This window comes from Aptenodytes patagonicus, chromosome 13 (genome assembly GCF_965638725.1).
Source record: "Aptenodytes patagonicus chromosome 13, bAptPat1.pri.cur, whole genome shotgun sequence".
NCBI classification, from domain to species: Eukaryota; Metazoa; Chordata; class Aves; order Sphenisciformes; family Spheniscidae; genus Aptenodytes; species Aptenodytes patagonicus.
This window is the reverse complement of record NC_134961.1, coordinates 15,863,848-15,879,112: the sequence shown is the minus strand read 5'-3', so window position 1 is coordinate 15,879,112 and position 15,265 is coordinate 15,863,848. Positions and strand designations below refer to the sequence as shown.

Here is a 15,265-nt window from a genome sequence, read left to right as displayed (position 1 = left end):
AGTGCACACAGACACCTGTGACAGATTGAGTAATGGCCACATATGTTCGATTATTTTGTAATAATTTTTATTAAGAAACAAGTCTTTTCAAAGACAGTATTATACTCCAACTATATAATTCTAACTTAGTTTCAAATAAAAATAGGATAACTTTAATTAAATGATGACAGAGTTTAGGACTCAGAAGCTGAAAGAATTAGTAGTAATAAACTTTGAGTATGTTTTCTTCTAGTGAACTTTACCCTCAAGAGTTAAATTATTATTTTCCACAATGCCACAGAGATAACAGATGTAAGCTGTGGGACTTCTACTTGCCTATAATAGCTTCTTTAACACTGGAGTCTACAGGAAGAATATTTTTTTCTACCAGTTCCATGGGGCCAGGCCTCTGAGCAATCTTCTCATTCAGATCATCTGCCAACCGAGCTCTCTTCAGTTTCATCTGAGTGGCTTGTAGTGAAGGCTCTGCAAAGGTCTCTAAAAAGATATATTGATTTAAATATTCTGTTCCATCTTTTCTCCAATTTCATTACAAACAACATTGTCTTGTCTTTGCAATAACCATTCCACTTTTATCAAAACCAGGCAAGTATTATTCTGAAAATTCTCAAATTAATAAGCAAAAATGAGATTATATGAGTAGACGTTGTTCATCCCCGTGATTGTGTTTTTCTTAAGTATAACCTCTTTTTTGACAGCAGTAATACTTTTGGTAAACATTTGTATAATATCCAACAATAAAGCAGGGAATACAAAATAACAAACGCTAATTATAATCTGAAGACAGCATTTGCTGCTCTAATAGTTTACCAGCGTGAGCTATGGTAAAGGCTTAATTAATCCATTGATTTTTGGATTCTCTCTTGACAAACATCTTTAAAAGTTTACCTTTAAGAATAGCTTCTAGCACAAATTTGAGTCTTCAAAATTGTATTTCTATGAAAATATGGAGATAGTCTGTCAATATGGATGTGATCTACCAATATAGAGACTCCTATCTGGGTTTAGTATCCAAATGCATGTTTTGAAAACCAATGGCTATTAAATTGACTTGGATTATGGTTATTTGGTAATTTCTGTATTTGGTAAGATTATGGTGAAACACAGTAATACAGCCCCATTCATAAAAAGACTATTGCTTCAAATGACCTGAGCAACAAGGAAAATAACAAGGTAGGGTAAAAGTCAAGTTTATTAAAGGTTGTTTGGGGTGGTGGTGGTGGGGGAAAAGTACAAGGCTGTCAGGTTATTTTAGGGTATGAGTAGAAATTGAAGCAATAGATACACTACATGTACATACACCATGGTATAATTACTATTATAGAATAAAAGCAATATGCAATTGCAAACAAATACACAGTTGAGAATACTTCCACTGCCATAGATGTATCTATTATTATACAGATTTGGAATACAGATTACAACAGACACTGCAGAAGTAGAGAAACAGAGCATATAAACCTTTAGAAATAATTCATATCAAAGCCTAATTCAGTTAGAAAAGTGAGTGCATAACAGAAGTTCCTTCTAATAGCAGCTCAAAAGGTACATACAGCTGGGTACATACCTTCGAGGATATGCATTCTGACCAGCTCAGACCGGTCCGGCCTGCTGCGAATCTTGTGCTTCAAAAAATTTTCAGTCTTTAAAGAAATAAGGAAATGGCATTAACTACTGTTTACTAGAAAAATGAAAGTAGCTTGATAAATCACTGATGTCCAATCAATCAATATATGCAGTTGCATTCAGACAGGTGGACATCGCTGTTAGAACATGGGCAGTAAAGGGGTTTGTTTTGTTTTGTTCTGTTTTTCCTATCAGTTAAGCAGTGCTAATGAATTTCTATCTTCCCCAAACAAGTTGGGAATGTTTCTGGATTTGATCCCATACCACCACACAAAATCACAATAATATAGGTTTGCTACAGAAATACTGCACAAGCATAATTTACCCAAGGATCCTATCCTTAACTGGAGGTAGCTATGTGTTACAATATGACCGTAAGTTTATCCCCCCCACCTTGATCTGTGAAGGATTAAGAAAGTTCCTCTCAGATTTGACACCAATATTTTATTTTAATGGATTCTTCCAAGATAAAAGCATATGTTATTACTGTAATGGTAATAATTTTTTCATGTACTCGGAGACTTTAGTATCACATACAACTGACTATCCATTTTCAGATGTTAATAACAGGTTTACACAAAGTGGTTTACCCTGGCTCGCTCCAGGCTCTTTATCTGCTCATGGAATGCAGCTGGACTTTTCAAAGCTGTGAAGGGAGAGTAAGAGTTAAATTGACAGGAAGTGATTTCCAAAAGAAATATCCTAATCAGTATGCGTGTATGGGTGTTTAACACCATCTCAAAGTTGTGTTTGCGTCTGACCAGGCTTACATTTGACTCATGCCAGTTATATTCGCTTATATTTAATAGAGATGACCAATGCTCCTATACAGAGTACTTGGAATATTTGATTTTAACAGAGATTACCATGTAACAGTTAACTTTCTCACTATGTACACCGGGGTCTATTTACCAGAACTGTTCCACAGTAGAAAATTTATGAGGTAAGGTTCAGAATGCCAAAATACTGTTTCATTTATTCCACTCTATTTACTATCTGTCTATACCTCATACTTGCTGTTACTAGAGAGAACTGGACTGTCCCTTGAGAGCTATTTGTGCTGATTTTTAAAAAAAATTTGTAGAAGCCCCAGATGTTCAGATTAGAAAACAGAATGATGGTTAGCTGCTAAATAGCCATAAAGAGTAAAAAACACTATTCAGCTAGAAATAACATGAATTGTAGAGTGCTTAATCTCAATTGGATTGTTGAAAGAAGTGAAATGGCAGCAGGCATGATGATCCATCTTATTTGCCACACTTTTGACAGAGATAAGATACTGCAAAACAAAACCTTTAATACTTTTTGACAGTTTAGAAGTTTTTTGCCTGGTTTCACTCAAAAAGAAACAGATCATTCTGTTCCTGAAGATAATCAACACTACAGACCTGGGAAGGTGAAGATGCTTTAGCAAAGCAATCTGAAGTCTGCTGCATACTCAGAAACGTTCAAGAAGAGATTAGCTTTAAGATACTGTGCTTTCAAGCTAGAATTCACCAGTGCACACTGGCCTATTTATAATAACTTGACATAATTTTGGTATGTTTTCAATGGCTGGGGTTTTTGTTTAAGAAAAATCACTTTTCACAGTTGAATCTTTTGACAACTTGGACCTATTATCTTGAGCCCAGTCTCATCCTACACTGTCCACTTAGGGATTCTTGATGTTTTCTGTGCACCCCTCATTCTGAGGCAAGGCTGATCTCCAAAACAAGTCAGAAGACGTTATACTAAACAATTAACACAGTCATTGGGAGCCCAAGTGGAGGAACACCAAAACATCTCTAAGTAAAGAGTTAACTGCAGTTCATTTCTAGGCCACTAAATATCCGTATTCAGGAGGACCCTCTTGTGATTCCTAAATTGATTTTAGGTATCATAAGTGCTGCTGCTGAAACAACCATCATCTCTAACAGACTGAAAGCAATAAAGGAGAAAATGGACTCTGGCAGTAAAGTGCAATTGCATAAAGCATGCCAATTACTTACTTTCAAAATACAAGTGCTGTGAGTTCAGACATACAAATGTAACAAATATCCAAATTTACAAACATTATTTGCTTGTCAAAGCACTATGATCTGCAATTAAATTCCAGTGGTAAAACAGAGTTAGAGATAAACATGGTTTACTGAAGAACTGATAACTTCTTGAGTAGCTGTCAAGGATGGCAGGTAGCCAGGCCAAAGAGTCAGAAGCTCAGCATTATAGAATCCTGAAGTCATGAATACATCTCCAACTGTATTTATGAACTTGGTGACGTTGCTGCCTTAGTGAGACACTTCACACTTAGGTGATCAGCAGCATCTTAACTCTTCCAAAGGTAGCATCTAAAGGCATTAATTGAATTTTTACCACTATATAATCTTCGTTTTGGAAGAGAATACAAAACTCTTACACCAATTTGGACAGTTTGCCAGATGTGGCAAGTTGATCAGGAACTTCTGGCAACTGGAAAAAATGTTCTAAAACCAAAACAATTTTCAAAAAGAAACCCCCAAAACCCCACCAAAGCCTCTTCCCATATTATTGGAAAGGTATTCACACTCAGAAAGGACTAGGCACAGAAGCTTCCGCATTAGGTCATACAATCCAGCGTACGATGCCCAGCCTAATCCACTGCCTCATGTCCTGTAACATCACAGCTACCATCATGCAAGATTTGACACAGAAGACAAGTCTGTTGGCACATGAGTCACAACTTCTGTGTCTCCTTTGTTTTTGTTTGGCAACCCTTGCCATCCTACTCTTTAAAGACTGCTGGCTTTGTTATTGTTGTCTACTCATTTATATAATTCAGTTTATTTCAGTAAGATTAGTCATAATTTAAAGAGAGAAAATAAAAGGAGAATCAGACTATGTCTGCAAATCCTTGCGTTTTCATCACAACGGCTATTTTAACTGAAAGATTAGGTAAGCATGATTAATTTACTTTGTACTCATTTAGATTACCAAAAGGATCCCACAAGTCTTTTCAAATGATAAAGTTATTTTTAATGATTCTCACAGAAATGCTTATCTTCATTATTTCATATATTCAGTTCATAATCAATACAGTATAGTAATACAAATTACTAGAAATAACGTGTCTTACGTGGCATGATGCCCTGGTCCACCAGCTGTTCTCGTGTCCGTCTTTGTTGTAGTCTCAGCTGAAGTACTGACAAAAGAAAACAATCATTCATTCATATGTAAGCATACTATCCCTCTGAAAGTACAAAAAAACCATTCAAAAGATACCAAGTATTTCAACTTTAGAAATATTTTTTCGACATGTCTTCAGACCTGACAGTAACCTCTAAGACACCTATTGTTTAGGATCAACTGCTATTAACATAGTTTGGAGCGATTGCTTCCAATCCCCATTTATATTGGAGTTTACTGCTTTTTGGTCACATCTGATAAAGGGACTGTATTTCATCCATACATCCACTTTTCCTATCAGCTATGCCTCATAAGAGGTACTAAGTATACATCTAATTCTAGGATTTTTTTCCCCTCCTTGTAACGCTACTCTTAGATTCAAGAAAACATAGTGAGGTATAGCTTATACCGTAAACTGCAACACGTAATGATTATACAGCCTTCTTACATGTCTTAAATCAATCTTACATGACTGTATGTCTGAATATATGTTGAAATATGCTGAAATAGAAATTACGTTTGCAGAGCATTTTAAAAGAAAAGCTGTATGTGTTTGGTTCATTGTTTTTCCTTAAGGATTTTTTTTTTTTTTTAAATATAAAGGCTTATTGTACATTTAAATAAATCTTGCTGAAACACAAAAAACTGAAGAGAAGCCAGATTTTATTTGGCTTATTTAAAAACACCAAAAAAGTGATACCATCAGGAACAGACCTTATCTTCTCTCCGAACATCAGAAAATGCTGTTTTCCGGATTAATTGAGATATGTGTTATCGTAATTATTTCAAGGACCAAATAAATCCAATACTGTCAAATTTGGAAAAACTATTTACAGTTTCAGAAGTAACTTCTTATGTTTCATTACTAATAAAATGTTCAAAATTAACAAAGGTTCTCATCTTATTGTTACTGTAAGAATTAATGTGATACATTAAATACTATACCAGGAACTGCACAAAACCAGGGGGAGGGCATAGACATAAAGGCCGCCTACTTTCAAAGATTAGGGCTTTTTTGTAAGTGTTCCCAGGAAAATAAAGAAGAAGAAGGAAAAAAAAAAAAAGTTGTTTGTTTCTTCTATTGTTGACTTCCCCTTGTTTCTGTATCAATTTATCATAGTGCTTCATTATTTCTTAGACACATATAGCCATTACCCTAATGTGAAACTTCATCTTTTGAACAAGAGATGGTCAAGATGCTTGGTCAAGAAAAAAATATATTAAAGATGTAATATTTACATTCTTAAATTCTGTCTTGATAGCTTATTATGGATGTATGATTATGACATACTGTTCCCATTGTATTTCACAAGGAAGCAAAACAAACTAATGCATTGTCCAAAACATTCAGAATGAATGTAATTTCTAAAAAGTCAGGCTAAGGACAAAGTTCATTGTTTTCAGAATTTAGAAGGAACCAGCTTATTTCCTGTTCTACAGTACAGGAAGGATACTCCTCTGGCTAAAGCATTAAGACTGGGAATAGCAGGTCCTGAAAACAAGGACATTATTTTCTTGTGTCACACAAACATTGAGAATTTAAATACAAACATTTCAGGGCTGTGGCACGGCAGTTCTGTTCAGAGTTTACAATATTGTTACACAAGAATTACAAAGGACAGTGATGGGAGAATGCAAAAGCAACAACAGTAAAATGTAAATTGATGGGAAGTCATTCAAAACGTATTGAGTTCCTCTGGAAACTTGAAAATACCTACTTTAAGTAATGAATTGTGTTTTCCAAGTAATATTAAATGACTGGAAAAAGTTAACTGAAGAATTATTTTATAATAGTTTTAATGATTTATTTTTTGTCTTCCTTAATTTTATGTGGCTGCAGGTAAGCCGTGACCTCTTACGGTATCTCTTACTAGTAGATGCAAACCTGTGCTGCCTGAAGTCTGGAACCAACTCAAATGGTGCTGTTACACACTCCTTTCAGCAGCACTTCCTAGGTTGGGTTTGGCAGTGTAGTATAGATAGCTACATACTGCCAGCAAGTTCAGAGCATGGGCAGAGAAAGTTCAAATCTTTCTGCAGAAAACTATGTGGGTTTCTAAGTCCAGTTGGTCTAATCTGCCCAAAAAAATGCAGATAATTGTGTGCAAACACACATTTATGCAACTGTACATCCAACTTTAAAAATCCACAAGCTTTATACAAGTAAGTGTGAATTAAGAAAAATAATGTATTGGATCAGGACTTAGCCCATTCCTACAGAAAACGTCAAGAAATGCACATTTCAATGGAAATGCATGTCAAGCATACGATATAATGTTATGATGTTAAGCTTCTATCCCTGGGGCTACTTCTAAGAATTTCCTGCTGCACTAGCACAAAGCACTGAGAAATTCACTAACTGCTGTGGTGTTTACAGGAAAACAAAAACTCTGATACATTCTTGTTTTGAATTCTCTTGCTTACAACGGTAAAATCAAAAAAGCTCAGAGTTAGTCTTAAAACTAAATAGGCAATCCCTTTAAAAATCTTAAATAAGTTTTACCCATCCAAATGATGTGAGAGACAATTTATAAAAAGCACGGCAAGACTACCGTATTTCAGACCCAATATTTTTGGTCTTGAGTAGATTAAAACTTGACTTTCTTCTGTTCTTCAGTCAAACTATGCTTCCTCTTACACAACTAGGAAGCCATGGAAAGGGTTGAAAAGCATGTCCTGCTTTGGGCAGAAATCTCATCCATGCTATACAGCTGTATTTGGTCCAAATTCACACCGTACTTAAATTTGGCTTACTTGGAACACTAAACACACTACAAATGAGTCTACCAAGTATTTTACCTAGTTACAAGCCAGTTTTAAACATACGCCTCTTTATTTCAGGCTCAAGGTCTCAAGAAAAATGACCTGCTCTAACATCAGTTATGTCCAGGGTAGAGCTGATATACGTCATCAGACACAGTAAGTAAATCAGAGTTAGTATTTTTTTCAATTCTATCACCCGGAACGCAGTGGATCAACAAACGAATGCTGGTAATATTACAACAGGTGCAGGAATGTTATCACTGATGTTAAGTCATCTACCAACATGTGACAGGCAAGTCGTCTATTAAGAAAAAATGCATTTGTGGTACATGGTATTTCTGATTTCTAGTATGTTTTTTACTCAGACTTTCTTTTTTACTGAGCTTTATCATAAAACCCATTTTGGAGGTGTAGCTGGTTCAGCCACGGCTACCTAAGCATTGCTAGTATGGTGCTTTCAGGTATTAGTAAACAGAAGTGGGAAAGTTAAACAACTTTCAAATTGACCTTCACACTATAGAACGATCACACTGTTTTGCAGAGTTGATAACAATTTGAAAGCCCTCACTAATTCACCAATTTGGACAGCTGGCTAAATTGGAAAATTATTTTGTAGGAAGTGCATATACCATCTACTCTATGAAACCTACTACAGACAACAGATTCTTGTTCTTCATTTTATCAGACTTTACTTATTTAAAATTCTGAAGTACCACTGCAATCTCAAACACGATGTGCAAAGTCTTCGTGCAGGAAAAAATAGCTTGACAGTGCTTTTTTTAAGAAATTAGTTTAACTCTTAAAATTACATATAAAGGGGTAGAGTTTTATCAGAAATACTATTATTTATTAATTAGAGATCTGGCTTTCCCAGATCCAGATATTGACATGACTCTCAGACCAAGGCTTTTCATCTTTCATATGAAAAGGATCAGACTTCTATTTGGCATTCCACTACACCAAGACAGACAATGTTCACCATTAGGTCATACGGTTGGATTGGATAGTCTAAACGCATCCCACCAGTTCAGGATTTAGCAATTATTGCATTTTAATTTTTCATTGGCAAGTTTGTGGGAGGAAAAAAAATCAGAAAAGCCTCACACTGCACTTTGCCAATACAAGTAAGCTAAATAACTACTCCAACACTTCTAATATGTATTCCCCTAAAGTATACTTTAAAAAGAGTCTGCCTGAGGTACATTCAGCTGCTGAAGTTTCTCTTGGAAAACAGACAAACAAACCGCCCCACAAACAAAAACCCCTCAAAAAATAACGCACCAAAGTTTCTGTGTCAAGGTCCTGTTTTGAACCCTCTTTAAACAGCACTAGTAACATGGAAGCGTCAGGAACATACCATGTGTGTGTCCAAAGAGGAAGACACTTTGAACACTGTGAGCGCGTGGTACAGACCCATTGAGTGCGATGCAGTTTCCTGCAGCTCCCTGCTTGTGCTATCTGGTGTGAGGTGCGTCAGAAAGGGGGAAAGGCTATACCTCCCTCTGTCGTCACGCTCACACACAGCCCTACAACATGCAAGCATCAACACTGTAAAAACATAACCCAGTGGATGTGTTACTTATGTTTGTGGCTGATGCGATTTCTGTCAGTTCCTGAAAATTAATGCTGCTTGGCCATGGCCATGATGGGTGGTATTCACCCAGGAAATGGGGGAGGAAGACTAAAATAAATCTGTTCAGCAAAAAGTAGTGGTAAGAATGTAGGTAGCTTATCTCTTATTTTCCAACTGGTTTCAACTAATTCTTTAGTGAACATTAATTCCAAAATGTAGATGATGGGAAGCCCTGCTGCATAATTTGTGAATGTATTGTATCTATGATTTGTGGCTTCAATTATGATCAGATACTTGGCTTAAGCTTTGCAGAAAGAGTAAAAAGTGACCCATATCCTAAACAACGTCTAGTCATACAAGAGAATACGTAGTGGACTATAGCAGAAGGATGAGAAGAGCAGTAAGAATGTACCTGCACATAAACTGTATGAGCTCAGCTGTGAAGCTTTAGCATTTTTTAGCAAATATATATATATAAAAAAACCAAATAGTTATTGTCTCTCATAACACTACTTGCCTACCCATCATCTGTTAACCTACACTGGGCATCACAAAGCAAACAAGGGATGGTCTTGAAGTTGTCCCATGTGTATCTGGACAAGTCATAAGAACTGTGGGAGGACTGAAAAAAATGAGAGTTATAGAAGATATAGAGAACGTGCATTTATTCACTTACTAAATAAATATCAGGAACTTACATATATTACATAGTAAAGAAAGGACAGCCTGTAGCATGACTAATAGGCAAGCACTGCAGGGGGAATACTAAAGAAGAGATGACTCAGTCAGAAAGATGGTATAAGATGATAATCATTGAAGATTTTGACTTGACCAGAGCAAGGAGGTTAAACACAAACAAAGTTGGATGAACACCAGATGTTTGCTTTTGCAAACAACTCCGAAATTAAGAAGGTTAAAAAAAGTCTGGTGTCTGATTTTTTTTTTTTTTAAATAAATATTGAACAGTTGAACTCCGTTAATTAAAGAAAGTTTCTAAATAGAAAGTAAATGTGAATAAAACCCCTAAATGTATTATTTTAAAAAGTTGAAAAGCTGAAAAAAACTTTTGCTTTTCCAAAGCAAACAGGAAAAAGCTAATATTTATATCTCAATAAAAGATGTAAGGACCTAAAATACGTTTAGCCCCCATAGCAACAAAAAGTAAAAAGCAGAGATGTTTCTAAGAAAGAAATGGTAACACCTGTACATGACTTGCATAGCTACATCTAGTCAAAGAGGATATTTGGCTTACAGGTCTGCGTGTCAGAGCAGATGGTCATACTACAGTCAGGTACGACCTTTCTATTGTCATTGTAGTTAGACTGAGTCCTACAACTGAGCGGAAACAAGTTACAGACAGACTTGTATCTTTATACTGGAGATGAACCTGAAGTAGGTATAAAGGAAGGGAATAGGAATGAGGTTTGTGAAAAGCTCAAAAGGAAATGGGGACCCACAAAAAGCAGCTCAAAGAACAGCCAGAAAGATGTGGAAGATGGGAGTCATGGAAACTAAATCACAAATTTTCAATAAGGAAAATGTGATGAAATTATCTTCTAAGACAAGAATGAACGATATGAGAATGGAGCACAGCTTTGCACTTTTGGCAAAGAATTGCTGATTTATTTCAGTGAAAAACTCTCTATAGAATAGAATGCAGGTTGGTTTAAATCTAATGTCATTAAATCTAATACAGACTTTGCTTATCATAAATATAGAAATTCATATAGCAAGAAATTTCTAGAACAGTCAGTAACACACAAAGAGGTAAATCTAATAAGGATGGCTGAGATAGGAGGACACAGCTTCCAAAAAATCTAAAAACCACTGAGGCATTAGCCAAAGTTATTATACTGTACTATTTGTTCTAGTGTTTTGGGGTTTTTTTGGGGTGGTGTCATCCCGTCCCCCCCCCCTTATTACAAAGAACCATTATAGACAAACCAGTGTGAAATCTGGGGAAAGGAGAATTCAAAAGACATGAAGTACTACAAAACAAAGTCCCCCAGGGGGTGATACTTAACTCAAACACCGTGTTTAACAGATTGTTCTTATTGGGGTAAATCCATTCAGCTTGTTGCCCAATAGTTTACCTCTCACTTTTACACTTTTAAAATCAGGCAGTTACCTGCATAACATCTAAAATCATAGAAGATGATCTCCAAAATAAAGGCCCAGAATTGACAAAGATTTAGATATGTTAATACACTATTAACATCAGTAATACTGTTCTTCATATTTAAAGTGTATGTGCAGAAGAAGGGCTATGTTAACACCACTGAGCAAATCTAGTTGCTAAAAGATGGCACAAATATTTTACACTTCACATTATCTGGCAGGAAGCCCCCTTCACAACACTGCAACTCTAAGAAATTGTCTTTGAACTGCTTCTGAATAAAAGCCATGCACAGAGAGCTGAGTCAAACTCCTGTGTTGACTGAGGGGGAAGGGAGGGTATTCTTTTTTATTTTCAAGTCAGTGTATGATTTTAAGATCAGCACTTTAACACCAGGTGAAGAGATTCCAAAATTTCCATGTGTTTTCGTCAGTCAATAAAATGACCGTTAAATCTTAGATAGCTTATTTGATACCGACAAAACCAAAAAGCATAATCCCGCCTCACAATAAGAACATCTGGTTGTCTGACTCTCATAAAAGTCAGTAGAAATCTTCTGACCTCACTGGAGGTATATGTTTTTCACCACCTGAAAAACTGAGTGCCAGAGGCTGGTGCTTCCACTCTTTCAGTTTCTTCCAGTGTTAGCATACCAGGGAATCAATGCTTCTATATGCAAGGGAATAGAGATGATATAACCTCTCCTTTTTGGTACTCTGTTAACCAAGGCACTTTATTATTTTGAAACTTATTTTTATATAGTAGGAAATTTTATAAGGTTAATGGCCTGTTTTCAAACAGTGAGTACTGTTCAGGTTCACATACACTATGCCCTAAAGGGGCATAAAGATTAAGAATAACCAAAACAAGCAGATCCTCAATAGCTTGCTGAAGCGCTATGCTGGTTTGAATGCAAGAAAGCTGGCACAAATAGGCACCTAAGCAAGTACACATCGCATTCTGTATAAGACCCTTTGAAAGGTAAGAAACATAGAGCAGTCCAGTCAGGTCTTGCTCAGTGTGAATGGTAGAGTAAGTGAAAATAAAGTGTATTATTAAATAACTTAGAACAAACAGCTATTATCAAAGTTGAACAAGTGATTTCTGTTACAAACCTGTAATTTGTATCCTATGGAAAAGATGTCTCAAAGTAGTACTATATAATCACAAGCACTGGAATGTAAAGAGGCCAAAAATAAATTGATAGTTGTCCGGCAGGAACAATGCTATCTACACTGATTGACAAGCTTTCACCACTGCTTCTTGTCTTGAAAAAAAACCAGTACTCACACTGTGCACAGTTCCAGCACTAATAATTCCACATCTAATACAGGTAATTACATATCCTATTAATTGAAAATAAAATTTAAATGTTATCTTTTTATAGAAGGTACTATGAAACAGCAAATAGTTGTTGACATTTAACAATTACACAGATGAAACAGACACTAAACCATTGAGAAGGGGTTCATTAGCATACAGTTCTTTCAAATGACAGCAAGGAGAAAAATAATGCATCAATATTTTTTCATGTTCTGTATGTAATCATCTCATTATTTCTTCCAAAGCTAAAATCCAGTGGATATTAGCTATTTAAGCCCTTAAAACTGCAAGTAAAAATGGGAAAATGCAACGCCCAACATTCCTGCATACTCCCTTGGAAATTTCCAAGAGCAGTAGAAACTCCAGTTCAGGCTGCTAGGCTGGCTGCCATGGAAACAGACAGTGCTGGAAACAGGGCCGTTTCCTTTAAATTAAAAGCTGTTACACAGAAAGCCTCCATTTCTTTCTGCCAGCTTAAAACAGCTTTTATGCAGCCAAGGTCTCTTAACATGTTGAGGTTGAAACACAGAGTAATAGATGTTAACAACAGACGTTCTAGTTGCAACGAAGCACTGCTGCAGGAGATGAACTATTCTATTGTATCCTCGATCTGAAGTAATTTATAACTAGTTATTTGGCATCAGGACTACAACATTAATGCAAGTATACGAACAGCAGGGTGGCAGTAAAGTAGAAGAGAGTATTTTAGCCGATGGTAGGTGGACTATACAAGTGATCTAAGCATCAGCTTTGTATTAGAATTCTGGACCAACCTCACAGCACAGGGTGACAGTTACAGAATGGCAAAAATTGGGTATCAAGTACTTAACTCTGTGCCTCTTTCAGTTGTTACCCTTGCACTCCCAAACACCATCTGCTTGGACTTAAAAGTTTATATGGCATTTTCTAAACAGCATAATTTACACTAAGCTAATTTCACAGAGATAGATGTTTTCCTTTCTCCTGAGTTGTGACTGTTTCTCCCTCAACTCTATATGGGGTGTTGTACTCTATTAATAATCGTTAAATGCTTTATTGAGACAAAAACAGTTGATCTTTTCAACTAATATTTGTTCTGTGAATAAAACTAAAAATTTAATAAACTGAATGTTTTGTATAATAAGTAAAAGAAAGAGCAGGTGATACGCAAGGTACACAATTCAGGAAGGTTATGGAATATGGTAGCTGGTTTGCACCTGGCATTACTCATTCCACATCTGTCCAAAGTCAGAAATTTGGTAACATAGCCTTCTTTTAATTTATATGGCATGTCAATGAAAAGAAAATATTTAGCTACCTGTAATTTGTTGGAAGTGATTCTAAATAAGTTGTACAGCATTTTAAAGATAAAATGCATTTAAAATTGTGGTCCTCACCTCCCATCAGCCTGAAGATAGTGATACAGTAGGTTAAATACTCTCAATTTTAAAATAAAAATAATTCATCATTAAAGAAATCAGACAACATCTAAACATGAGTGAACATGTTATATCCAGTTCAGTCTTCAAAACTTTCACGTATGCCAGGGTATCATTTAAAAAAAGAAAATATTTTACTTATTTTTACTTGTTTTTATAAAAAAATCCCTTATTTAGTTTTATATACTTTCAATGTTCTTTTTTCCCATTGTTGTATACATGATTTTTCTGCTAAGACTATATCCAAAATAATTAAGAAAAGTGAAACAGCCTCTGATGCATACTCATTTTAAGCAATTTTTCAGTCATACTCTCATTTCAGCTTAGAAGTGTTCTGGATAAATGCAAAGCATGTGAGTAGAGACTACTGAGGGCCATTTCAGATAATCTCTTCAGAATTCCGGAGGGAAACCCTGCAGGACCTCCAAATCTTTTAAATTATACCACTGTGATTTAAGCTTTTGTCTGTGAGCCAGTAATAATGTATACATAGCTGTTTCCAGAAGTAAGATCATTATACTGAAAGTAGAAAATGAAAAGCTAGATGGGAAAGATAGCTAAATGTAAACTTGACATTTACAACAAAAATATAAAGCATAACAATATCATCAGCTGAGAAGCTTAAATGACTAGGATATAGGACAATTTGTATTGTATCCTATTGCTATGGAATATGTTGCTTAGAAACAAGCCAGAACATACACGAGCCTCCAAACAAATTACCGGAATGTCTGCTGGGATGAATCTATACATACGCATGTATATGTAAAAAACAAAATCTACACTTTTCACAATTCTGTTTAAATCTTTAAAATGAGAAAAATCACTACGATCTTGGGTAGGAAATCTGAATAAACTAAAGCTTACATTTCAGTGTATTCTGTAAAATTCCATACCTTAAGTATATTAACAATAATTACATTTTCTAAACCTGCAAGTATTCCTCTGCTTAGTACAGTCTTCTGGTTTTTTAAATAATAATTTGCATTTCCTCAAATACTACTATCAGCCAAGAAATGTTCTGTCAAGGGACTCATGAAACTTGTGTTCAAATTCTACATCTACTACAGACTTGCTTTGTGATAATTTGGAGCATACTGCATTGAATGATGACAGATGATTTCCAGCCAAGCCCTCTCAAGAAGATACTACCTCCATTTTCCATGCTTTTCCCAGACACAGTAGAGCCAGCAAACAAAATGCATACCCAAGCAGATCCTCAAACTCACGAGATTACACATTAACTCAAAACACTGAGGAAGGTGGATTTACACTAAGATGCCTGATTGCAAACTGGGATGTAAG

At 35.7% G+C, this 15,265-nt stretch overlaps 1 protein-coding gene across 6 annotated transcripts in view; it reads right to left on the bottom strand.

The window, feature by feature from the left end:
• MRTFB (myocardin related transcription factor B) overlaps nt 1-15,265 on the bottom strand; it is an 86,657-nt gene that overhangs the window by 28,797 nt on the left and 42,595 nt on the right. For all 6 annotated transcript variants that reach the window (XM_076351522.1, XM_076351521.1, XM_076351525.1 and 3 more), the window contains 4 exons: nt 4,718-4,783; nt 2,217-2,272; nt 1,568-1,643; nt 316-477 (listed from right to left, as the gene is read on the bottom strand). In XM_076351522.1, the coding sequence (XP_076207637.1) occupies nt 316-477; nt 1,568-1,643; nt 2,217-2,272; nt 4,718-4,783 (360 nt within the window). The remainder of the gene's footprint in view (nt 1-315; nt 478-1,567; nt 1,644-2,216; nt 2,273-4,717; nt 4,784-15,265) is intronic.